Genomic DNA, 27,101 nt, shown 5'->3' on the forward strand with positions numbered 1-27,101 from the left:
TACTAAAATTATCATTTATAAAATGCTTCAGAATATTAAAAATTTAACTTATTTCTCTGCCTATCCCTCCAGAAGAATCTGTGCTCGTGAATTATTACATTTCAGTTTGATACTTCATTTTTATACATGATTCTTATACATGAAGATTTAATATCAAAAGTTGAAATTTGTATTATACTTAACTCTTAATTTTTCTCAACTTTTTCAAAGATGAGACTAAAAAAAGGTACCATATGAGCTGCTTAAAATTTTAATATTTTATAAATAAGAACCCCACAAAAGAAGAACTAATATTTGTGATTAATAAAAGTTATAATGAGTTATAATGAAACCAAGAAAGTTGGATGAAACTATTAGAAAACACTTATTGAAGTTACAAACTAGAAACTATCCAACTTCTAGTTTCTTCATTAATGTCTAATCTTTTATTACAAAAAAGCATAGTAGAATCTGTTTATTCCTGTGGCATTATTTTAGCAGTTTTACAAATGAAATCAAATGAGCTAGTATTTTGTGGATCTTTTTTTATACTCTGTTCAGGATGCCCAACAAACCACATTGATGAATATGGAAATAGCTGATTATGAACGTTTGATGAAAGAACTAAATCAAAAGTTAAATAATAAAAACTGCAAGATAGAAGATTTGGAGCAAGAAATAAAAATTCAAAAACAGAAACAAGAAACCCTGCAAGAAGAAATGTGTGAGTAAAACACAATTCATTTTAGCTTGCTAATTTCATCATAATAATACAAGGACATTAAAGATGTCCTTCCACTTTCTTCTGGTGTGCAAAGTCGCTGCTGAGAAATAAGCTGATAGCTTTTAGGGTTTTCTTTTTATGTAACTTGTTTTCCTCTTGCTTCCTTCAAGATTGTCCCTTTATATTTAACTTTTGTCATTTTAATTACATTATATCTTGATGTGGGTCTCTTTGGGTTCATCTTGTTTAGAACTTTCTGTACTTCCTAGGCCTGGATGTCTGTTTCCTTTCCCAGGTTAGAAATGGTTTCAGCCTTTATTTTTTTTAAATAAGTTTCTGTTTCTTTTCCTGTTTCTTCTCCTAGTGGGATCCCTATAATGTGAATGTTTGGACACTTGATATTATTCTAGAGGTCCCTTAAAACTATCCTTACTTTTTTGGTTTGTTGGTTTGTTTTGTTTTATTTATTGCTATTTGTCGATTTCCATTAGTCTGTCTTCCAGGTCACTGATCCATCTTTCTGTATTAGCAAATCTGTTGATTCTTTCTTATGTAGTTTTCATTTTAGTTATTATATTCTTCAGGTCTGCTTGGTTCTTTATTATGTTTTTGTTAAAGTTCTCCATAAGTTCCCATATTCCACTCTCAAGTTTGGTGAGCATTCTTGTGACGATTTCTTTGAATTCCTTATTAGGCATATTACTGATCTTCTGAGGATTTTTACTGTTCCTTTGTTGTGGGATTCTCGAACAGAGAGACAGGACACAGAGGCTATAAGCAGAAAGCAGCATTTATTGATGCCGACACCAGCTCAGCAGATTCTCATCCAAAGGCTGAGCCCCAATTGTAACATGGCAGGCAGTTTTATTCAGTCTCCTACTTCCACATTCCTATACAGTTACCGATATTCTATATAAGGAAAGAGAACATTGATTGGTTGCCAAGGTATGAAAAAACTAACATCAGCTGGAGAGTCCAGAGAGTCCTGGTAACGTGGAGGCGGGCAGTCAGGAACTAACTGGTTCGAGCAGGAAATGGTCAGGCAGGGTCAAGCTGCCATACCTTCATTTGAGAGATATTCTGTCATTTCATTTTGTTTGACTTTCTATGTTTGTTTGTAAGAATTAGGCAAAAATAGCTAACTCTCCCAGTAATGAATAAGTGGCCTTATGTACAAGCATCCTCTGTGTAGGCTACACATGCTGGGTGGTTTTGGCAGGCCAGCAAGAGTCACGCAGGTTCCTAAGGCAGCCAGGGCACTGACCTACTGAGCCAAAGTGGCTTTGAGTGGGGAGACCAGGTGCATGTAGTAATGACCAGTTGATCCTGCTTCCTCCCTTTGTTCTAAGCCAAAATGGGTTCTGGCGATATTTCTGGGAATGTGCTACAGCAGCCTTTTAGGGAGGCCCGAGCACTAAGATAGAGCCTCTGCTCACCCCATGGAAGTAGATGGGGACATAAACAATGGCACTCACCAGCACCTCTGACCCGAAAGAATTCCTGAAGTCCCCAGACAGGTCCCACAGCTCCCTAGCCTTCTCTATACAGTCATTGTCTTGTTTGTTGTACAGAAAGTAGCCTTGTGTACAAGCAACCTCTGTGTAAGCTCCATGTGCTGGGTAGTTTTGAGAAGGTGGGTTGGAACTGGGCAAGCCCTTAGAGTGCCTGGGGCACTGGCTTGCTGGGTTGGAGTGGCTCCCAAGCCAGTTGCATTTGGCAATGCCCTGTTGTTCCTGCTTGCTCCCTTTGTTTAGAGGCAAAAGGCTCCAGGCATTATAGCTGGGAACACGGTGTGGTGATTTTGCAGATCCGCACCCCCGCCCCCAACAGTGCTCTAACCCACCCTATTGAGGTGGAGGGGGTCATAAACAGTGGCACTCATCAGCTCCTCCTACCCAAGAAAGTTCCTGTGGTTTCCCATTTTTCTCTGTGCTGTCTCTTTCTTTTGTTTGTTGTTCAGAAGCTCTTCATGCAGCCCTCAGTGGTCTGGCAGGAGTAATTGCTCTTTCTTATATGTATATTTGACTTTGTTCATGGGAAGGGTTGAGTTCAGCATCCTCCTCCACCACCACCATCTTGGACCTCCTCAGTTTTCTAATTTTTTACAAGAACATAAGTCTAAACTTTTTTACTCCTTCATGGTCAGAAGCAGAAGTTCCAAAAAATTTTGAGATAAGTACAGAGGTATTACTGTACAAGATTTTAGATATATGAATGATGAAGAAATGTGATTAAAGGTAATATTGAGGTAGGACTGTACAATAAAGTCAGACTAAGATCAAGACATAAAGTGCAATTCTTTTTGTATCTTTGTTGTCACTAAGGTCTCCCATAACTTTGGCTTTGAGATTCTCAGAAGCCAGAGCAAAGACAGAAACATCAGTAACAAGGTTCATAGTATCCACAATATTAGAACAAATGTGATGCATCTGAAGATACAGTTTTTCCAGAGACTAAGATGTATGAGAGAACATTTTTTAGACATTTTTATAAAAGGAACACTGTGTCATATGGCAACAATGGTCCCAGAACTGAGTTGGATATCACACAGTATCCAGAGAATAGTTTAGAGAATATTTTAGAAAGCCCAGACAGAGATGTAAAGAATCAGAATCTTAAAGGGTAGGGCCTTGAAATACGTATTTTCAAAAGTCTCATAAGTGGTTTTAAAGTTAATGTTAGCTTAGGAGTGTCAAACATCAAGAAATAGCAAAATTAAAACTATCAGTTCAATAAATAGTATTAGGTAAAAGTTTATTGTGTTTACAAAAACAGTTCAAGACTGGGAACTTTCAATTCACAGACTGATAGCTCAGGGGCATGATATCACAGGATGGCTCATAAAGTAAAAATGAGGAAGTTGTTTAACCTTTGCAATGTTTGGTTTTTAAATGAGAGATTAGTTTAAAATGATTATTAGATACCATTTTTAGGAAGGTGACTTAAATTTCTTTATGATTGTCAGAAGCAGTTATAAGAAGCACCCAAGTTAATAGGTTCACTTGTTTTGCAGAATAAGCTAAGTTTCACTTATGTGGTATAAATGGTTTTGTCTGCTTAGGGAATTTTCAAGTCCAGTCTCCATTTTGTATTTAATTTTAACAAGAACCACTGATAATTTGGATGTGTAGTCTCAGTGGCATTCCCACAATAAATAAATCTTCCATGACTGTTTTGTAATGCATGTTTCATTCAGCCTTTCGCCAAATCCCAGTTTAATAAAGGTGATACCGTGAATGAATAACCTAATATAAAGTCCAAGTTTGCAGAGTTCTGATGATCTGCCTTCAGACAATTGAACAGATTGTAGTTTCTGTACAACTCCCTATGCATATATCATTAACCATGCATATACCGGATCTTACAGCTACATTCTTGGTGTAAATTGAATAGCAGAGCTCTATTTAGGTTATACTCCCACAATACAAACATTTAGTTTTATGAATTATTGGATCCATATATTTTTGATAGCTAGCTGAAAGAGAGGCTAATACCTGGAAAAAAAAACTAAAAAAAGGTGCTTAACTCAAGAAGGCCACAGACTTCTCAATGGTAAGTACAGAAATGAGTTGTACAGGCAGTGAGTGCTAGGAGTTCAGATGGGAGAGAGAGGTTTTGTGGACTGAGACACTTAAAATTTCAGGCTCAAGTTGAGCCTTGAAGGTAAGGTTTGGAGAGAAAAAGTAGATTAGGAAAGGGTATTCCTTTCTGCAGCTGCTGTATGAGCATCCTAGTTGGAGTGAAGACTTGACCTGTTCGGGAGAGGTGAAGTATAATTAGGAAGATATTTTTCGTTCAGTTCATGAAGTACCTGAATATCAGAAGGTATCTGGGCCCTTTTTAAAGACAGTGGGGAAGAGTTACCTACCTACTGTATCAAATTAATTAGAATGGTGTAGAATCTTGGAAAAGCCACTAGCCTTATGATAGCAAAGACCTTGGAAGTCTGGGCTGAGGAGTTGTGGTGGAGTAGAAAGAAGATAAGCATCAGGACAATGTTCCATGCAAAAAAAAAATTAATAATTGGCTTATTCTGCCTAATGAATTAGGATGCAGTCTTAATCCCAAACCCCTAAGACATCTGACCCCAGTCCAACTTTTCAGCTTAATTCTCATTACTCTCTCACAGGTAAAGAGGATTATCCATTTTTCTTGAGACATGATTTAACTCTGTTTCATCTGCTATTCTTTCTTTCATGCCATTGCCCTTCCACCACCATGCTTACCTTCTGAAGTCCTCCCTAATCTTCACTGTTTCCTGTTCTGTGAAATCTTCCTTGTCCCATGCAAATTGTATATAACTTAGTTCATGGGATCCCCATAGCCTATTGTATTTCTTTTTAAAATGTTATATTTTACTTTACATTATCACGTAAAACGTTATACCCTAATTTCATTCTATATATTCTTTGAGCTCAAGAACTTACTAGATCTTACTTATCATAATTCCTAGAATACTTAACAAAGGCTTTGTATGTAGTTTGTGCTTTATAAAATGCTTTTTAGAACTGGGTAAATAGTTGCCAGGAAATAACTGAATTAGATTTATCATAAAAAAGCATAATTAAGATATATTCTTACAGTACACTTGTTCATATTTACCAAGTAATACAATCTATACATGTGGATTTAACTTTGTGAAGTTATTGTTTATACGATCTTTTAGCAGCACAGTTACACAGTGCCAGTATGACTGGTCTAGCCCAAGTGTCAAGCATACTTTTTCTGTAAAGGACGCGATAGTAAATCTTCGTGGCTTCCATGTGATCTCTGTCATATATTCTTTGTTCCACAACAGGCTGGCCAGATTTGACCTGCTGGTTGTAGATAGGTACCAGAGATATAGACAATGAATCCACTATTCTTATTTAATATTTGTTTCTTCTTTATCTCTGTTAGCATATTTTTTTGTTTTTCTTATGTTTCAATTGGTTCCTTAGTGAACTGTTTTTCACTGACAGTCCCTTCAGAACAATTAATATCACAAAAATAGACAACCAGGTATGTGCCTGTAATGTGCTAAAGTTGGAAATACATAATACCTATTTTGAGGTATTTCTTTAAGTCTTGGTCTTTTAGATATGCTGTCAATATATGCCTATATTTTAAAGATATATACCAAAATATTTACAGATTAATTAATATCTTGTAAAACAAAGAAACAAGCAGTGGGATCACAATATGTAGGTTAGGGGATGACAAACTTGTTTTATAAAAGCAAGTTTTTATAAAACGGACTAAATATTTTAGGCTTTGCAGGTCATATAGTCTCTATCACCATTGATCAAGTCTACAATTATTTTACTTAAGCAGCCTTAAACAATATGTAAATAAATGAGCCTCACTGTGTTCTAATAAAACTATTCACAAAACAGGCAGCAGCCGGATGTGGCCTGTGGGCCTGACTCCTGGTCTGGGTGAAATAAGATTGGTCATGTGCTGGTAATTGTTAAAGCCAGGTGATGGACAGAGTGGGGTTTACTGTACTATTGTCACTACTGTCATGTACATTTGAAATGTTCTATAATAAAAAGCTAAGACCAGTTTTTTTAAAAGATAGATTAATACAAAGACTCATTATTTGTTTATTTAAATTCACTCATAAAAATTGTTTCATCTCTTCTGAAATTATTTCTTATACTAGCTTCACTACAGTCTTCATTGCAGCAGTATGAAGAAAAAAATACCAAAATCAAGCAATTGCTTGTGAAAACCAAGAAAGAACTGGCAGATTCAAAGCAAGCAGTATGTTAATGTCTCAGTTTCATATTTTAATACTTATTCATAGTATATTTGTGAATAAATTATTTTTTAATTTAACCAAGATTCTTATTCTATAGGAAACCGATCACTTAATGCTTCAAGCATCTTTAAAGGGTGAGCTGGAGGCAAGCCAACAGCAAGTAGAAGTCTATAAAGTAAGATTATTTTTACTTTTTAAGATTTAGAAAAATTTTTCCACGTAGAAGTAAGGTATCATTTAGAGATTTTGCTAAATATTGTAGATATACATTTCACACACATATACATACACATACATACAATTGGCCTTATGTCATGGATTTCACGTCCTCAGAGTCAACAGATCAAAAATAGTATTTTCATTCCACGGTTGGGAATTCACAGATGCGCACCTGCACATACTGAGGGTCAATTATATTTTTTTTTCCCTTGAATATTCTTCCTTAACATTTTCAAGAAGTAGAAACAGTTAGCTGAGTATGGCATATAACTAGGGAATACTGTTTAGTTTAAGCTAGATTCATTTCATGTATTTGAAAATCCATAATACACTAAGAATAGTGCAACATAAACATGGCCCCAAACCTGCATCTGAACTTTGTAAATGATAGTACAGTCACAGGATCAATTTATAAAATGGCTTTATATATAATTATGATTTATTATACATTTACCTTGTTTATTTTTATATATTTTTACATATAATATCTTGAGGTGGTTAATCAAACATTGATCTATAACATGTAGTCTGTTCTATTTTGATTTAAGGGTAACTAAACAATTTATTAAGAAAGATGTTCTAGTCATATTGTCTCTATTCTTTCAATAATAATAGATTTTAAAAATATGATAATTATGTCCCTTATATGTACTCACGTCTCCACCTTTAAGTTTATGTTTGAGGAAAATCTGTTAACCAGTGACAATCGTATTTTATAGAGCTTAATTGAAAGATTTTGCCCCCAGATTCGACTGGCTGAAATAACATCTGAGAAACACAAAGTTCATGAGCACCTGAAGACCTCTGCAGACCAGCACCAGCGCACAATGAGTGCGTACCAGCAAAAAGTGACAGCCCTTCAGGAAGAGTGCCGTGCTGCCAAGGTTCGTTTTTCACATAGAAGCAGCATGTCACAGCTAGCAAGCAGTTTACTTAAGGGCTGTGGTCTCACTTTTTAGTATTTGCTGTTGTGCAGGTGCATTTATTAGATGAATACCAGCTTCAGCTCATTTGACACTAACCTTAATCCAATATCAACTCTGTCACTTGAATAACTTTTTTTTTGCTAAAAGGAAAATTACATGCTACATGTTTTCATTTCAACCTTATTTTTCAATTTCTGTGTAAAAAAGTTACTTTTTTAAGAAAGTTTTTATTAGAAAATTGTTATAGTTCTGAGAGATAAATGATTATAAAATAACATTCTCATAGAATCTGGCCTACTTAACCTTCATACAAAACAGACAGTACAGTAGCTTTGTCAGAGGTGCAGTTCTTATCTAAGTGATCTTGGCAAAAGGGTTACAGATCACTTCAGGAAAGTGAAAGACCTAGAATTTAACTTTTCTCACTCTTTTGAAAATTAAAGTTCAAGTAGCTTAATTTCTATGAATTAATTTTTTTTAATAAAAAGAAGTATCATAAGTGAAAATCTTCCTACAGTTCCAAAGGTAGATAGTGCCATTATTAAATTTATGGGTAGTAAATTAACCTGCCAGGGAAGAAAACATAGTAGAAGCACATCTCTTGTCAGACGAAATGTTTTTTAAAATCTTTTAAAAAGGATAAGGCCAATAGATGCCAAAGTTAAATTGGTAGACTAACGAGTGTCAGCCATTTTCCTTATTTTCAAAAACAGGTTTTCTTCTTAATTCATTAATCTCTGAAAGAAAATAGGAGGATATGTTACAATAGAAAATGCAATAGAAAAATTTTTCTCTTTTAAATGTTATAGGCAGAACAAGCTGCTATAACCTCTGAATTTGAGAGCTACAAAGTCCGAGTTCATAATGTTCTAAAACAACAGAAAAATAAATCTTTGTCTCAGGCTGAAACCGAGGGAGCTAAACAAGAAAGGTAAAGTCTGAATTATAAGAAATATGCAGGGTTTTTCTCCCCAAGGCAGGTCTTCCACCAAGTAGGTTAAAATCCTATTTTGATTTCTTTCGACTGTGGGAATTTTACATGTAATTACCAACAAAAACAGAGCTTTTGGCTTCACTTTGTCCCCAGACAGCAACAAAGAAATGTCCCTATGAAGGGCACTGTTAAAAACTCAAAAACATGGGTAAAATGAACAGGGTGTAGTCTCTGAGATATAGGTGAAATAATTTCATTTTATTTTCATTTATTTATTTTTAAGTTTATTGGGGTAACATTGGTTAATACAATTATATAATTTTCAGGTGTACATTATAATTTGGCATTTATATATTCTATTATGTGATTACCACCTAGAGTCCAGTTTCCTTCAGCTATCATATATTTGATCCCCTTTACCCACTTCACCCTTCCCCCAGACCCACTCCATTTGACCCCCTTTACTCCGTCTACCTCTCCCCTCCCGCACCCGCTACCCTCTGGTAACCACTAGTCCATCGTACATGTCCCTGAGTGTGAAATAATTTCATTTTATAGTAGGATCTGGTCATAGTAGAAATACAGACATTAAAGTTACATTATGATAAGTCTTTTCATTTTGAAAATCTAGAAGTAGAAGAATAAAAGTGCTTTCATGATGTACTTACTAACCATTAATTATGCTAAATAGAAGTTGTTTAATGTTTTACTTATATCAAAAAGGTTTAAGTACTAAATTTGGTCTGAATTAAATTTTTCTTAAGTTTATGACCACCTCAGTTGCTGTTTCAATAGTGAATACTTCTTTAAAACTAGCATACAAATCACTTTTTAAAATTATTTAAAAGTACATTAGGAATAAAAGGGCATTCCACAGCATCTGTGTTTTGTTTTTATAAGTTCAGTGTTAAAGCAGTTTTACACCTGGCTCTTACTGTTCTAAGTAGGACTAAACCCTGCGATGTTTGTATGTTTATGTTTATGTTACTTTTTGTTCATGTGTCTATTATAAATTTAGGAACTACAGGCTGAAAATGATGAGATATTTTCTCTATCAATAGCTCATCTTAAATCTGAAATTAAATGTTGACACAGTATAAAAATGTCACTATTTGCAAGACAGCTTTTTAATCGTGCCAGAATTGGGGGTTCAAGTTATTTTAATGTAAATGTTTATATTCCTTCATCTTTCTTATATGTTATTTAAAAAAAAAACTAATATCTAATATTATACTAGTTGTGGCAAAATAATGAGTTGGAATGTGAGAAAGTCTGAGTTCTCCAGGGACTTTTTTTTTTAAGGACTTGGTTTACCTATAACTTGGTTTAACATACCGTTCTCATAACGCTTAGCTTAGAACTGTGTGATTTTTTTTTTAATTAATGGCATAGTTTTACAACAAAAATAGGTTATTTTGATGCCATTTATGGTCTGCTCCACTTGAATATGATATTTATAAGTTCAGGGACTTTGTGTAAATCTGTAGTGCATTACATTTAATCCTAGTTGAATACTTCTGATTATTATATTTTCTTTAGAATCACCCATAATAATAGCAGGAGTATGACATTGAAAGATTAAATGTTTAAAATGTAATTCATTTGAAATCACAAAATCATATTCACCTCTTTCAAAAAAAAATGTTTTAACTGTTTATTTCTGTTTCAGAGAACACCTAGAAATGCTGGTTGACCAACTGAAAATCAAATTACAAGATACCCAAAATAATTTACAGGTCAATGTATCTGAACTTCAAACATTACAATCTGAACACGATACTCTGCTAGAAAGGCACAACAAGATGCTGCAGGAAACTGTATCCAAAGAGGCAGAACTCCGTGAAAAGTAAGGTTGCTGGCAGCACTAACAGTGTTTGTATCAGGCAGGGAAGTATTTCTTTGTTAGATCTCCTAATGTGTTGCTCCTTGGGATAAATACAAATGGAAAATAATAGAAATAGATGTTTTTCCTATCTTAAAACTCTCCCTTTTGATTGTACTTAGATATTTTAAGAAGAGTTCGTTTTGTCTAACCATCCAGTACTGAATTTTTTCTATGGCCTTCAGGGCTAGACTGTTTTGTGTAAAACACAAAGCAGGTATCACATTACTTTCCACACCAGGTATCAAATTACAAGCATTTTTCTTTCTCTCTAAAGGAACACATTGTAACAGCTGCTGACTGGAAAAGAACATGCAACTTAACCATTGCAGCTCTTCAATTTGTATTGTTATGCTTTTGTTAATTGGTACTTTAAATAGACATTAAGGGTATTAGCAGAATAAACAGATTATTGTGATCAAGGAACTTTGAATTCCTATAATAAAGATATTGGGTGGTAATATTGTATCTTAGATTGAGGAAAAGAATTCTTCATTGAATATCTTTCATCAAAGATGTTAGGATACTTTACATGTGTCAGATATGTTTATAATACATGCCCAATTTTTTGGTAATCTTAAAAGTGAAAGCACTTTATTTTCTTGGCTTTTTACTCTTTTAACAGTATGATTTGCATATGTTAATCATGTAAATCAAATGCTTCAGGGAATATCTACCAGTTTTCTAACTACCTACCACCAGGGTTTACCATGAGATCAGCTTTTGTGTGTGTGTGTGTGTATGTGTGTGTGTGTGTAATGATGCATACTTGATATTTATATCAGAAATTTCCAACACTTTAGAAAAATTTTTGCAAGTTATATTGCTAACATGAATAAAGTGCAAATGATCCCTCTGAAGTAATTCAGTTGTTGAGTAAATATTTTTTGAGCACCTATGATGTGCCAGTCATTATTCTAAATCCTGGACAGTGTTCACAGCATTTTGAGATAACTATAGAGATCTTCCCCCAAAATATTAAAAACTAATAATATTGTTGCTATATGTTCCCTAGTATGAAGAAATAGCCTTTTCTTTATTCTCTTTTTTAAACATTTTAATATTCTTACTTTCCCTATACGAGATTTTAAAAATGGCTCTAGAGGACTAAATAGGGTGACTGGCTAATACCCACATTGCCCAGAAGACCTAGCTAGTATAAACACCCCAGTAAACAGCTGGGACAGAACAGTGAACTTCCGTCATTACAGTAGTTCCAGTTCCAGGTGGGGGTGTAAGCTTCTGGCTCTCTCAAATAAGTAAATTCAAAAGTATCATTGATACCACATAAATACTAGAAGCCTTACCCTACCTCTAAAACGTAGCTTTTATCTTCCTTAGAAAATTGTTGTGACAGCTAATGGTTCTTCCTTTACTTCTTTGATAGATATTCTTTGAAGAAAGTACTTGCATGAAAAATGCAGGTTTGAGAGGTAGCATATATACTATCATTCTCTAAATTAATTGATATGAATTTGGCAATTATGATACCCTTTCTAAAACATGATATTTTTATTGCATATGTCTCCCTTTAGCCACTCAATCTTGTTTTAAAACTTTATATGGTATACATATGTGTAGCACATAAAAAAGAGATATTGGAAAGCTACATGCTAAAAACCATTAACGATGTTTATCTCTCGAATTGGTATTTTACACTATGAGGGGTGGGAGTGAATAAAAGAAGGCTTTCATTTTTTTCTATAATTGCTTCTGTACTGTTTGAATTTTTATGCTAGTGTACATGTGAATACCTTGTGTAAAAAGAAAATGTTTTCTTTTACCAAGGCCAAACATATAGAACATCAACACTACAACTGAGCCATTAAAAACAGTGGTTCCAAATGGCAGGTTCCTCGCTAATGTCAGGCTGTGTAAAAATCACATGGAAAACTTCTAAAAAGTAGGCAATTCCAAGAACCACCACTGGAGATTCTGATTCAGTTGCTCAAGGATGAGAACTAGATGTTTGTATTTTTAACAGGGTACCCCAATGATTCTGAAGTGCAGTGAGATTCAGAAACAACTGTAGTATATAAAACCAAGTCTCTGTGTTTTGGAGTGCTATGTTAATTGGCTCAGAAAGGGGCACTTTAAGGCTTTCTTTATAAATCAAAAGGTACTTCTTTTTTGTGTGTTTTCAGGGTAATAGAGAAAAGATATAGTAATGCTATATTTCTATGATCTACCACATAAGATAACCCGAAGTGGACTAATTAAAAGTATAATTTTCTTATACTCTAAATATAGTTCTATTTTCTGATAAACTATGAAGGAAGTTCCTCATCTGAACCATACAACACAATTTCTCAACCATGTTCCTCATCTGAACTATGGAACACAGAATATGATTTGAACAAGATGACATCCAGTGTCATTTTTCCCCAGGTTGTTTTGTAGCTAGTACTATTATAAATGCATAAGGAGAGAAATTCGTATGTTCAGTGGATGTCTCAAATAATTCTCTTGCAGAACCCAGTTGAGAAAGGCTAAGTTGGCATCTTAATTTGAAAGCTCTCACGTGAATTAAGGTCCTCTCACCCTTCAGGTTGTGTTCAGTACAATCAGAAAACATGATGATGAAGTCTGAACATGCACAGACTGTGAGTCAGCTGACATCCCAGAATGAGGTTCTTCGCAACAGCTTCCGAGATCAAGTGCGACATTTGCAGGAAGAACACAGAAAGACAATGGAGACTTTGCAGCAGCAGCTCTCCAAGGTGGAAGCTCAACTTTTCCAGCTTAAGAGTGAACCGAGCGCAAGAAGTATGTATGTACACATGGAAACATTAGTTGTTCATGTTCTTATGCATTTATATCACTTAATACATTCTTCACAAATATGAACACTAGGTAACAACTGGTGTTGATTCTGTGATTAATGAATTTTGGATTTGCCCACTGAGAAGATATTTGAACCATTTGAACCCTTCTGGATTATACTTAACAGCAGCCTCTGTAACCTGAGAGTACTTATTCTCATGTATTTGTTAGCCACCGTGTAATAGAGTATTTTCATTTTCTCTGACACAAATGTACTCTGTCAGTCTCATGACACGTGTCCAAATTCCAGTATTCACCGGATCTGTTCGGTGTTCTTCATTGTTAGTCATCAAAATGTATCTGTTTTTTTTAATTTGAAATAGTAGAGAGCAAGAGGCTTAGAAATAGCACTGAACTTGTAGGATTGTTTGGCCAGTATAGCTTCTTCCCTTTCAAATTTTTGATTAGTTGGAATTTTAGTTCAACCATACCCAATTATCTTCCATTCTGTTTTCTGGAAGAGATGAGATTATGTCAGCAACAATGAGGCTACATTAGTATTAAGTCTCAGCTCTATACTTAATACTGTTTCCTGTGGAAAATGTCACCAGGGCATTGACAGCTCTGAGTCACTCATCAGGGTTGAAAACCAAGCTTCAAGAACATTTAACATATGTTAATAATCAATCAGGAAGTAACCAGCCAGGGAAACACTAGTTGCAAAGAGATCATCATCTAGGAATCAGCAGTAGAATAAGCAGTTAGAGAAATATCAGAAGTCCAGGAAAATACTTCAGTAAAAGCAACCAGAGGACCAGTGTTTGAAAGAAAACTTTATGGAATGGAAAATAAGTGAAATTTTTGAAGTTAAAAGACCTGGGTTAGAATTCTGGTCCCTAACTTATCTATGACACCCTGAACAAGGTCATTTTAATTCTTCTGAACTTCAGGTTTCTTGGGATTAATTAAGTAATGTGTTTAAAAGTGTCTTATAAACATACAGTTCTATTAAAGTGTACATTATCAGCAAGCAGAAAAGCCTTACCCAGGAATTATGATTGATTAGTTCCCTACCCTGGATTCTAGGTGGTTCTTGCTTCAGTACTGAAGATGTGAGTGTATAGTGGTAGCAACCAGTAGAAGTGAAGGTGTATGGGCAGTGATCAGTAAGAATATCTGCTGAGCAGACTTCAGCAAGGGCATCTCAGAAAGTATGCAGCTATCTGATATGCCTAAGCCTCAAAAATAGCTAGAATCTAGTTTTAGAATTTCTACCAACGTTGAGCAACAGTGTAGCGCTCTATATTGTGAGCTTTGTTATCTAATAATTTATCTTATCTAGCTAGTAGCATTTAATTTATAGTTTCTGCTGAAATGACTTAAAGGCTTAAAAGTTCAATTACTAAATTTTTGTAACTTTCAGAAATTTTTTTTATGTACAATTACTTGCCCACTATTTATTCAGATTCTTTTCCATACCTTTTGACATCTCTAGAATCGTTTTAATTTTATTCTGTATCTCTGTTAATGCTGAATTTATCAATTTTGAACACGCTCTCACTTCCTCTCTAAAAAAATTTTATGGCCCAGCTTCTTCCCACCAACCGGTGAAGAACCTTCGAGAAAGAAGAAACACAGACCTTCCCCTTCTGGACATGCATGCTATAACCCGAGAGGAGGGAGAAGGAATGGAGACAACTGATACAGAGTCTTTATCTTCCACCGGCACTCACACACAGTCTTTAGAGCAGCTTCTTAATTCTCCTGAAGCTAAACTTGGTATGTTTCTTTAAGTATATTTTTCTTAATTCTACTCTCTTGTCTTATTAATATTACTCTGTTATAAATGTTTTTTTGATATACTCCAATAAAATTTCTTTTAGTATTCTACCACTTTTCAAATGGAAAACTTTCCTGTAGGATGAAACAAAATAATTTTTTAGTTAAAATTAGTTCTGCCGTAAGCTTGAACCAGAAATAGGTGGAAGTTCTGTAATGATATTAGAAAGCATTATAAATGTTTTTTCACACTCCTAAGAAACAGTTTATTCCTCTTGATGAAGTAGTAATGCTAAATTTGCCTTATTACAGTAAAATTTTGGTATATCTTTATAATGAATATTAATTTTGTAATTCAGGGAAAATTTGTTATTTTTCTGAAGTCTCAGAATCTGCAGTAGTAAGGACTATTTACATCCACAGTCACATTACGATGTAGGCAGAAATTGCAGTCCTAGTTGTTTCAGGTGAAGTTAATAGCAGTGAGCAGGAGGCATCACTATAGAGTGGCAACAGACTTCAGAATCAGACTTGGCTTTGTGATTTTTGCCAACTCTTTGTTGTATTTGAGTTTGCTTCATCATCTGTAAAATTTGAATAATGACCCCACCTCATATGAAATTCCTATGAGAGTCCATGATATTAGTATGTTAATACTTCTTTTTCTTTATAAGTAAAATGACACAAGCTCTTGGAATATCAATAGATAAAGGAGGATAAGTGATAAAACTAATAAAATGGTTTATAAACACAGGACTAACAACTTCCAGAGCTGGGGCTCATAGAGCTTATATTCGGTTAGATTATATGCTTTAGAACAGAGATTCTGTCTTATTTGTGTTACATTCAATATGTAACCTTTTAATTGAGATATATTGACTAAAATAATTGCAAAGAAAATGGATCTAGGTAACATAACAGTAAAATATCTATACTGAGATATTTTTCTTATTTAGAATCTTCATCTGTAATCCTGATTTTGAAAATTAATTATTGGAACAACATCTTGCAGAGTCTCCTTTATGTCATGCTGAAGTTACCAAAGAAGAATTGGTTCGAAAGCTCAGTTCTACCACAAAAAGTGCTGATCATTTAAACGGCCTGCTTCGAGAAACAGAAGCAACCAATGCAATCCTTATGGAGCAAATTAAGGTAAGGTCAAAACATTGCCAACAAGAAAATACATCAGTTTGGTTTTCTTGACCTTGTAAACACACTTAGCTTAGTTTAAAAATTCACATATCAGGTTTATTCATAGCATCTTAGTTCTCAATGATACTACATTTCTGAAATCAAGACATATTGCTTTTGTATCTACTATAAATACTATTCCTACCTTTACTAAGAAACCATAATAGATTTAGAAATTAGATAGACGTTCACAAGTCATTATTCCATGTATGCTTAAATAAAATGGATGTAGGTCCTTAAATTCTAAAGATAAATCAAGGAGCACTTATTCCGATCATTCTGCTGATGTTTATAACACTAAACTACTTTTCACAGATTTGAGGCAGAAATGAAAAAATGATATAGAAAGTTTTTCCTAAAGAGACCAGAAACATGTAGAAATAAGGTAGTTTGTGGAGTTATTGAGGATGACACAAATGAAATATTTCCTCCACCCTGCTCACTGATGAATCGACTCTCCAAATTTAGTCATACTACTTATTGAGCAGTTCCCATGAGCCAGCCCCTGGATTTTGCATATATTTTGCAAATATTATCTTATTTACTGGATGAGAGAAAAATTGAAGCTGATAAATGGTGAAGCAAAATTCATACTCATGTTTGTCTGAAAAGCACATGCTTCTGCCAGATACCATGCAGGGTGACCAGCTGTCCTTGTCAAATTAATTTTTTTAATGCTGAGTTATTATTATTTACAGTAAATTATATCTATTATGACATCCCACCACTAAATACTTTAGTATGCATCTCTATAAAAAACATTTTCCACATAGTCAAAACATTGTCACATCTAACAAATCACTAACTAGCCCAGTGAACCTAAGGGACTATTTAAATATTCTATTTCCACAAATATACATTCTCACATAATTTCCTAGACTTTATTGTCACTTTTTAAAAATGACCCTAAGTTTTAGGACAGGGTTGATTAACGTTTCTGGACTAACCTAAAATGACAAAAAAACTATTTTTTTGTTTGTTTCAACCCAGAAATCTTTAAAGACTTTGACATCCTACCATCTTTTTCATATCATCTTTCACTCTGTTTATCTGGTTGGTAGTATTTTTAGATTGTCTTACATTGCAGAATTTTCACTCTATCCCGAACTCGACTTTTGTTTTGGTTAAATGTTGTTTATCACGTAAATATAATTTCACTGTGTACATCTTAACTGCTTGGGATTCTGGGAGTAGCACAGGGAAGAGGATTAGAGGTAGATGCAGATGTTTAATTCAGCCCCTGTTGTCAGACGCTAGCTCGCACTTCTCACAATGTGTCTGTTAGCCCGGGGTCCTGAATCCACTGGCTTAGTTTCTGTAGAGAGTAGAAGGTGGAAGGAACATCATGGTACCAATCTTACATAAATTTTACATAATCCTCAGTTTTCATCTCCAGTGTCCATTGTAACCTGTACAATACAGGGGATTCTCATTGTTTTTGTGGGACGCACTCTCTCCTTTTGTCTGCGGTACTTGGTAAACAGCTGGACTGAGTCACTTACACTTCATCTCTCCCATCTTCTGGGAATTTCTTGATATTTCTCATCTAAATTTTTCTCCTAGGTTCTCCTTTATTGTCATTTTGCGTGGCATTTCAGGGAGAAGAGAAGAAAAATTCATGTATTCAGTTTGCCATGTTTAACCAGAAGCTCCTAAAACCCATTTTTAACTCATTTCTCTAACACTAGCTTCTCAAAAGTGAAATTAGAAGATTGGAAAGAAATCAAGAAAGAGAGAAATCTGTAGCTAACCTGGAATACTTGAAGAATGTCTTGCTACAGTTCATTTTCCTAAAACCAGGTAGTGAAAGAGAGAGACTCCTTCCTGTTATAAATACAATGTTACAGCTCAGCCCTGAAGAAAAGGGAAAACTTGCTGCAATTGCTCAAGGTAGGTGAAGGAAAGTCTTATAATTTCTGTTTTTAAATGTTGCCTTGTGGTTAAAACTTTGTGTGTACTTAGAATTTTATCCATGACACTATGACTTAACATTATGATTTAAATTTTGTTCATTTGGGTTTATCTCATATGTGTAATCTCTAACTAGATTTGAAAAGCTGACTTTAGCACTGTATGGCAACTATAGTACATTTATATAATTTTTAACATGCAGCAAAATACAGTACAGTGTTTAGTTTGATCTTCTGGTTCTTTGAAAATTGGATTTATAATCCTAGCATTAAGTTCTATCAGAGAAAGTGGTTTTATTTTATATCATACCTTTTTAACATGTGTTGACTTGTTCTCTTTTATTTCCTCCCCTGCCTGTTCACCCCTTCTACCTTAAAATAGTCTTGAGACAATAGTACTATTGATGCCAGAGAGCTCCATAGGGTGGGAGTCCAAAGAGGCACCTTGACCCAGAGCTCTGGTGACCAGGTCCTTGTCTTATGCTGCTAGAAAGAATTCAAGAATACAACAGATAGCAAACAGGAAAACACAGGATTTATTAAAGCAAAGTACACACTTAGAGAAAAGTACAGGTGAACTCAGAGAACAATTGCCCCTGTTTGGATTATGGGGTTTTTTTTTTTTCTTCCCTTGGGGTGGTGGTAGGGAGAGGCCTGGAGACTGGTACTTGCAGTTCAGGTGATATTATAATGGTATTATGATTAGCCAAAGCTGAACAAAGGACAAGGGAAAGACTCTGGAGCCTTATCCTGAATGGGGAGGGGATGTCCCAAGGTTATCCAACCTGTGTCACATCCTTGGCTTGTTTCTCACACTTGAGTCAAAACAGGGAGAGAACTGAGCAAGGGACAAGGAAAAATTCCAGAACTATGTCCTGGAGGGGAGGGGGAACCTCCCTAGGCTAACCATCTTTCCTCACTATGTCTTAGTACTTGATCCAGATCATATCCAGGAGTCCCATTTTTCCAGGCATATGCAGCTTTAAATGCATATGTCCTATGTTTAGAGCTTAAATTTTCATGTCAGATCTAATATTGTGATTTTATAAATGACTTTAAATGATTCACATACAGATGCTATCTGCATCTTAAGGATCATGGTTTCATTTTTGTTTTAATTTTAAAATATTTTTATTATTGATACTTTCAAGCATACAGAGAATACTATAATATCCCTTGTAGCTCTCATCCGTCTTTAACAATTTTCAATTCATTGTCAGTCAGGCAAGGTCAGAGCAGAGCATGAGATTTTAAAGCAAATCCCACACATATGATTTCCCCACTGACTACCTCAATGTGTGCTAGACTCCTCTGTCATCTGTTAGCAGTTCATGTTCAGTGTACCTGGATAATCACAAATGTTTTTTTACCGTATCCCAGATAGAATTCACACATTGCATTTGGTGATGTTCCTTAAGCTTTATTTTATTTTTGTTATATATATCAATTCCACATTCCTTCCTATAATGTCATTTATTCGTTCAAGAAAGTGGTCATTTGTCTTATAAAAGTTCTAATCTGGATTTGGCACTTTAAAATAGCATTAAACTTCTTCCAATGTTGCCTATAAATAGAAACTTAGATCTCTGATTAGATCCAGGTGCAGTTGGGTGGGATGGGAGATATCAGATATCAGGTCAGTAGGCCCGAATGTGTAGTAGTCCCACTTTTGATCCCTTTGCCTCATCAAGTGGGTGCTTTTTAACATGTTCCTCCAACCCCAATAAATCCTCACTAAACTGATAGAGCTAGAGAGTGGTCTTCAAAATTGAATGGATATCTGAATCATGTGGTGCAATTATTAAAACTCAGTTTGCTGGACCCTACCCCATATTCTGATTAAGTAGAGGTAAGGTGGTACCCAAGAGTTTGCATTTTTAACAAGTTCCCAGGTGATATTGATACTCTGAGGACCTGGTATAGTGACTGTACCTTATGATCTAGAGGACTGATATAATTGAGGTTTTTCTTTTTTTTTTTTTTTTGCTGAAATAATTCATAAGTAGTGTTGTTAGTTTCTTTGAATCTTTTATTTTTGCAGTACATTTTTCTAATAATTAATGATAGTAATCTCAGCTCTAATAGTCAGGTACATTATCTTAATCACAATAGCATTTTTATCACAAAATCCAAAATAAGAATACAAAGTGCCCAGTTTTAGTAAATCACTATCCTAAATGATAAATTTGCTCTTATGTTTTACTTTTTATTTATTCTATCAAAGCTAAAACTTTTTTATTGTAAATTTAATCAGAACTTGAGAATTTTTTAAATTAATGCATAGTTTTCAATAGAACAATTAGCTATCAAAGTATTTAACATATCTAATACTCATGTTTTTAAAGCCCAGCATGATTAATTTAGTGTAGATGTTGCTAACATTCAAGTGGCTCCTATAAGTTGAGAGTCCATTGATTAATCCAAGATCTCAAAGAGACTAACCTGAGAGTCCCAATAAAACCAATGTTATCGATCATTCAACTCAGGATATACTTAGAAGTTCATTAGAAATCCAGAATTCTAAGACCTGCTTTTGCTAAGTCCTGAAAACATAAAGGAAACCTCCCCACTTATTAAACTTAAACTAGTTACCTTTTAAAGGTTATTAACTTCATATCTCATATCTATGTAAGCAAATAAAAGAAAAATTATAAAAATTAAAGTAAAAACAGTTATGGTCTGGAAGCAGGTTTAAATATGGCTTAAGAAAGAATGATTAAACAAGAAGATAAGTAGGAAGGAATTATTCAGAACTCGGCATGGAGAAAAATGAAAAAAAAAACGAGTGAATAAAAGATACAGTAGAATGACTGCATATAACACATATTTAATAATTGAAGTTCAAGAATTACTGAAGGATACCCATCTACAGATTTGAAAAACTCAATAAAAGTCTCAAAAGCAGCCAGAGAAAGAAGACATATTGCCTCATTACTTTTAAAGGAGTAATAGGCTCACAATGGACTTTTCAACAGTGTTGGTACAATACCGTGTTTGGTGTGCTGTAAGAAATAACTGCCAACTTTGGAAAAACATTTTTCAAGATCTTTTCTGACAGACAGAAGCTTAAGAATTCACCTCCTCTGGAAATTCTTAACAGTGTACTTAATGCGTAAGGAAAACTTTCTAGGTGGAAAGTCTGAGATGAAAGAAGGAACATCATGCAGAGGAAACTTGTCATGTTTCAGATATGGGTCATGGGCCACACCAGCTACAGCAGGGACATTTCTTTACCAAGACTCTGAAAATAACACACATTATACATGTGTGGGGTGCCAGAGAGAAGATCTGAGAGCTACTCTTCTTGGCACTGAAAGACGGAACCATAAAAGCAAAGAACACACATACCTCTTGGCATTCTTTGTCTCCTTCGAAGCAATGTTTACAATCTCTGATTTTGTGTAGAGTTTAAACAGTATTTTTCATTCAGGTTGCTAACCATTAGTGAATGATGAAATTTGGTGGGTCACATCTAGAACATTTCTTTAAATAGAAAGAATAAGACAAACAAAGGATACATCGAATTTAGTAAGGGTAAGAATTGTTTCTTGAAACTGTCTAGGTATATGTATGGATGTTGTTTATCTGTCTAATGGTATCAGCTTCTGATATAAATTTTTTTTCCTGTGAGTTTGGGTTGCAAATATTTGAGAAGCATTAGCTTAGGAAATAAAGTAAGTTATCTAACTCTGACAAGTGACATGAAACTTCTTATAATAAACACCCATTTAGGGCCCAACTTGCACTCCAAGCAAGTGTCATGAACTGCTAGTAGCTGCCTTGTTGTATCTCTATGTAAGATAAAACAACTTAAAGTACCACATTAGTCCAAAAAGAAGTAACATGAAGAAGACACTGCTAAGTAGTATAGATTGTTGCTCTACTTGCAATGCAAATGTTAACGCACTCTGCTTCCTGCATATTAAATCCCAGCAGAGCTCACAGATTGTATATTCTGTTTGAGATACAACTTGTGATAAATCAATTTTGCTCTCCAAATAAGTTAATTGTATAGTACTTCCTTATGCAAAATTGGAATCTCAACTTTACTGCTCAAACAAGAGCAAAAAGTTGATTCTCTACATCTTTACTCCCCAACTAGATTATAATTTACAGAGCTACATATTGTTATTTATGTATCAAGGTCTAATACTATGTAGACATAAACAGAGAGGAAAAAGGCCAACAAACTCAATGGGATAAAAGGCAAAGACTCTCATAAGCTTTTCTGATCATCTCCAGATTGGCAGGAAGAGCATGCATTCTGACATATTTACTGTAAGTGCCTGATGTGATTTGCAGAGGATGTAGAATCTTACCAGTAGAGAATAGTCGCTTAGGTCAGAAGCAAATGCACTGATCTCAGCACTGCTTTTCTCTAGTTCTTATTTACCTAAGGAGATGAATAGCTGCCAGGAATATTGACTGCACAAGCAGGGTCCTGTCAGATCTGAGAACACAGCTGAATTTTTATTGTGTCACAAGACTTATACTCAGAGTATACCATTCATTCCAGATGAACATACAACGGTCTCTACATTTCGTTTAAGGAAATTTTCACAGTGATCTGGCTCTCGTTTTTCTGCTCTCAGAGGAGGAAGAGCAAAGCCTCCACCTCCTCTGATGGAATAAAGCAGAGTTCTAAAAAGCCTGCTGCCCCCATGATACCCTCCACCAGTTATGCGTACATTTATGTAATCCCCTTCCCTTGAATAGCCAGTAGACTGGCCTAGTGAGTTGTTTCTAACCACTGGAATACAGCAAAGGTGATGATAGGATATCACTTCCATGATTAGGTTACAAGACATTGTGACTTCTGTCTTGCTAGCAAACTCTCTACTTTGTCCACTTGTATACTTTATTGAAGCAAGCTGCCATATTGGAGAGGCCTATATGACAAGGAACTGAGGCCATCAGTCTAGCAGCTCTTAAGGAACTGAATTCTGCCATCTACTGCAAGTTCAAAGCAGATCCTTCTCCAGTTGATCCTTCAGATGAGACCCCTATCCCTGGCAGACACCTTGAATGCAGCCTTTTGAGAGACCCTGAGACAGATGACCCAGCTAAGCCATTCCTGGTCTCCTGCCTCACAGAAACTGAGATAATAATTATGTGCTGTTTTACACTGTTTGTGGTACTTCGTTATGTAGCAGTTCACAACTGATACACGGATAAAATCAGACAATGAACAGAAAAAGAAATGAAAGTGGTTAAAAAACTATAGAGTTTCTTCATTTAAAATTTTGAAAATGTTTCTCTGAATGAGATCCAGCTGTGATACATATATATGTCTGAAAACGCAGAAACATATCTAGAAGAGTACATACTAAATTTAATAATGGTTATCTCTGGGGAGGTGAGGAGAGTAGTGAGGGATAGAACATGTAATGAAAAGAGATGTTCACTTTTTTTTTAAGATTGTAAAACTTTCACATCATAGATGTTAATATACAAATTATATTAAGATGAAAACAATAAAGGAGGCCTTTTCTGAAATTTTCCGGGAAGCCCAGAATTTTTCTGAATCTTAAGACAGGATTTCTTTGTGTTGATCATAAAAAAGAGAAACTAGAATATTCAATACAAAATGATGCGACTACCTTAGAAAAGTTTGGCATTTTTTTATAAAGTTAAACATATATTCACTGTACAGCAAATGTCCTACTCCAAGGTATTAATCCAAAAGAAATGAAAATATGTCTACACAAACACAAACCTCGTTGAACATATCAAAAAACACTGAATTAGAATACTTTAAAGAGGTGAATTTTATGGTATGTGAATTCTCAGAATTTTTAAATTAAAAACAGGTGCACAAATGTTTATAGCAGCTTTATTTTAAATTGCTAAAAACTAGAAACAACTCAAATATTCACTGATAAATGAATAAACATGTACAGACACATAATAGCATACTACTCAGCAGTAAAAAGGAATGAATTACTGCATCACACAGCAACATGAATGATTCTCAAATGCATTGTGCTACGTGAACGAAGCCAGACTCAAAAAGAATGTATACCATGTGATTCTATTTATATGATTTTCTGGAAAAGACTATAAGGACAGAGAAAAGATCAGTGGTTACAAATGGTGGGTGGGTGCTGGCTGAAAAAAGGGCACGTGAGAACTTTGAGGTGGTAGAAATGCCTTATACCTTGGTTTGAACTGATTGCACTACCCCTAAAAAGGGTAACTGTAAATAAATTATTCCTTAAGCCTGATTTTTAAATGATTTAAAAAAAAAAAAAACAGTTGTTTTTGGTTTGTTTTGGTTTAGGTTTGAGATTTACCATAAATCTATTGGTTTTAGATTCTAAGGTAAATTATATAAAGGCTTTTGTTTTAAAAGAATAATTCTCCTTATTTTAAAAAATGCTTAATTGTGGTGGTACTTTATTTTGGAATTATCTAATAGAGAAAGACAATAAATACTGAAAGTTTAAGAACAGACAGATTTGTAATATCTAAGTATGGTTTGAGAAGATTAATATATATATTTTTTTAACTCCCCAAAGGTGAGGAAGAAAATGCTTCCCGCTCCTTTGGATGGACGTCCTATCTGCATAGCTGGTCTGGAATTCGATAGATTGATGGAAAGAACATTACTTATTAAAACCAAATAGAATCCACTTAGCAAAAACGGTTCACGTGTATTTCTGTCATTCTTTCGTCAAAAGTGTGTGCACATCCACATCTACATATATTTGTACATACGCATGTCATATGTATTTAAAAAGTCTCATCTTGAAGTAAAAGTACAGCAGCCTGAAGTGTTGATACCAGTCCACAGCCCTTTGACTCTGATCTTCCAAGCATGCTGCCAGGTGAAAACACCAAGCATGAATTCACTCCTTTCTCTGAAACCTCAGGACCCACCTATTTCTGGGCAGTACTGTGAATTTTGAAATTAAACGAAATTGTGGTACCATGCCAACTGGAATTTAGGCTTTTAAAATAACATTACAAGAAAATTTATTGCAAGATCAGAATTGTAGATTGTTATTATAAGTTGTTTTTTAAAATGTTAGAACTGAAAGGAAAATGCTTTATTGGTAAAGTTGGCATGTTTATTAAGGGACTATTAAGGTAAATATGCTACAGTTAATTATGAGACTAAGTTAAAATACAATTTATGTAGTTATCTACTTAAAAATGAACTGTTCTTTCTTCTGTAAAGTAAATTATCTCAGAACTCATTGTGTTGTCAGCGCACTATTGGCTGGCATATGCTGAATATGAATAGATAGAACCATGCGTGACCTTACCTTGGGCTGATTTCATGTTGTCTCTCCAGGTTCTTGTTATGGTTCAGCTACTTCTAAGCCATGAGTCTAGTTTGAGAATTCTTTCCATCTCCCCAAATAAAAATTTATCAGAACATTGACTGCATTACTCAGCATTTTATCTAAATATGAAACTGGTGCTTCCCATGTTTCAGCAGATAATGGCATTCTATAAGTTGTCCATTAGAAGGCATTTTAGAGAGACGCTTTATGATCAGTGCTACATTTTCACAGTTCTTGTGAATAACTATAGATGATGGTATGCCTTTGATGCCTCTATGTATATTTTATTGACTAGATCAAAATTGTGTTATCATAAATTTGAGAATTCTATTTTTAATATTTATTTGTTAAAAAAATCTACCATACAATATGTTCTATGAAGTTCTCTCTCAGGCCTTCCAATTTATATTCTCATTTTCCGTCTCCACTGGTGAACTGACTTTGTACTTTGGTTATTCAGAGTATTGGCTTCCAATTTAATTTAACTGAAATTTGCTGCCGACATGTTGAGTTTGTTCTTTAATATCTTGAATGTCTTTCTTCCTGTTTAAAAAAAAAAACAGACTTAACTAGTGAATGTATTAATGAAAATGCATCTATTTCAGAGCTGACTTTAAAACTGTAGTTTTTTTACTTTATAAACTGTGAATATAAGTATGCCAGCAGCATACAATGTAACTGTAATAGTATTTAAGTAAATTTCATTTTTTCTTTTAAGTTTAGGCCCTTTTTTGAATTCTGTGTAAACTTGTTTTGAAATACAGCCTCTACTTATGTAATAACAAAAATACCTTTTCACATGTTTAAAAAATTATTACTTTGATTACGAAAGGAGTATTCTTTCATGTTTTCAGCAATGAGAGGAAATGTAATGATTATTTTAATATTTCTATTAAATATGTTTAACTGTGTATATTTTTATGCCTACTCTTTTTCTTTGAGACACTGTCTCTTTGGGGTTTTAAATTAGTTTACGAATTAGAATTGCTAATTCCTTTACTACCGTCTTTACACACCTGGGACGTGGAATATAAGATGCTTGAAACAACAGAGATTGACTTTTTGTTATGTGATCTGTAGGCCAAGGTACCTGCCATGTCTGACATCCATCTTCCAGTGGATACTGCAAGCCATGCTTAGCCTTTCTTTGGGCACCTTCAGGTTACAGCCTCCTCTGTGATGTAAGGCATCTTTTGTGTACAGTGAGCTCTGCTTGTGCTCCAAACAATGTAAGATCAAGAATTATATATTTTTTAAACTCTGAGAATTACATTTCTTTAAACAAGCTTTGTCAGAGTGTAACCAAACTACTTACTAGCAAAGCTAAATAAGACTTGCTAAAGGCACACAGTGATCTGTTCTTTTTAAACCCATGTTACCTGATGATGTAGCTGGAAATATATAGTATTGAGGAGTATGAAGTTTTTCATAAAGACACAATTTTGGTATTTGGTGAATGGCTCAACACAAAAAAGTACTCATACCATATAACTAAATATTCTGTTTTGATTTGCTATCTGGAAATCAGCTATTGCTTCAAAATTAATATACAACAGGAAAAGCAACCTGATAACAACTTTGCATGTGTCTTTGAGCTGATTTTCACCCATGAGTGTTAAAAAGCATTTGGTTATTTAAGTGTAAGTTATGTACAGAAGGAAAATCTTTTTCACCTGCATTCAAAATACATGGGAGAAAACAAGTTGTGACCTTCAAATTGTCACTTTAAAAAAATAGTTTTGTAAAAAAAAATTATTTTGTA

General features: G+C 34.5%; 1 protein-coding gene across 10 annotated transcripts in view; it reads left to right on the forward strand.

Moving 5' to 3' along the window:
* Positions 1 to 26,056, forward strand: part of GCC2 (GRIP and coiled-coil domain containing 2) — a 72,115-nt gene extending 46,059 nt beyond the window's left edge. For 7 of the 10 annotated variants that reach the window (XM_039852629.1, XM_039852632.1, XM_039852626.1 and 4 more), the window contains 11 exons: positions 541 to 703; positions 6,348 to 6,448; positions 6,544 to 6,621; positions 7,412 to 7,549; positions 8,401 to 8,522; positions 10,195 to 10,371; positions 12,956 to 13,173; positions 14,761 to 14,949; positions 15,962 to 16,101; positions 17,829 to 18,030; positions 24,569 to 26,056. In XM_039852629.1, coding sequence (XP_039708563.1) covers positions 541 to 703; positions 6,348 to 6,448; positions 6,544 to 6,621; positions 7,412 to 7,549; positions 8,401 to 8,522; positions 10,195 to 10,371; positions 12,956 to 13,173; positions 14,761 to 14,949; positions 15,962 to 16,101; positions 17,829 to 18,030; positions 24,569 to 24,639 — 1,599 coding nt within the window. In that variant the 3' untranslated portion in view covers positions 24,640 to 26,056. Of the gene's footprint in view, positions 1 to 540; positions 704 to 6,347; positions 6,449 to 6,543; positions 6,622 to 7,411; positions 7,550 to 8,400; positions 8,523 to 10,194; positions 10,372 to 12,955; positions 13,178 to 14,760; positions 14,950 to 15,905; positions 16,102 to 17,828; positions 18,031 to 24,568 lie in introns of those variants that run through there. The other 3 variants (XR_005650592.1, XR_005650591.1, XR_005650593.1) reach the window with 3 other exon arrangements.
* The last annotated feature ends 1,045 nt before the right edge of the window (positions 26,057 to 27,101 follow it).

The sequence above is a fragment of the Pteropus medius genome, unplaced genomic scaffold (assembly GCF_902729225.1).
Source record: "Pteropus medius unplaced genomic scaffold, Ma_sr-lr_union100, whole genome shotgun sequence".
NCBI classification, from domain to species: Eukaryota; Metazoa; Chordata; class Mammalia; order Chiroptera; family Pteropodidae; genus Pteropus; species Pteropus medius.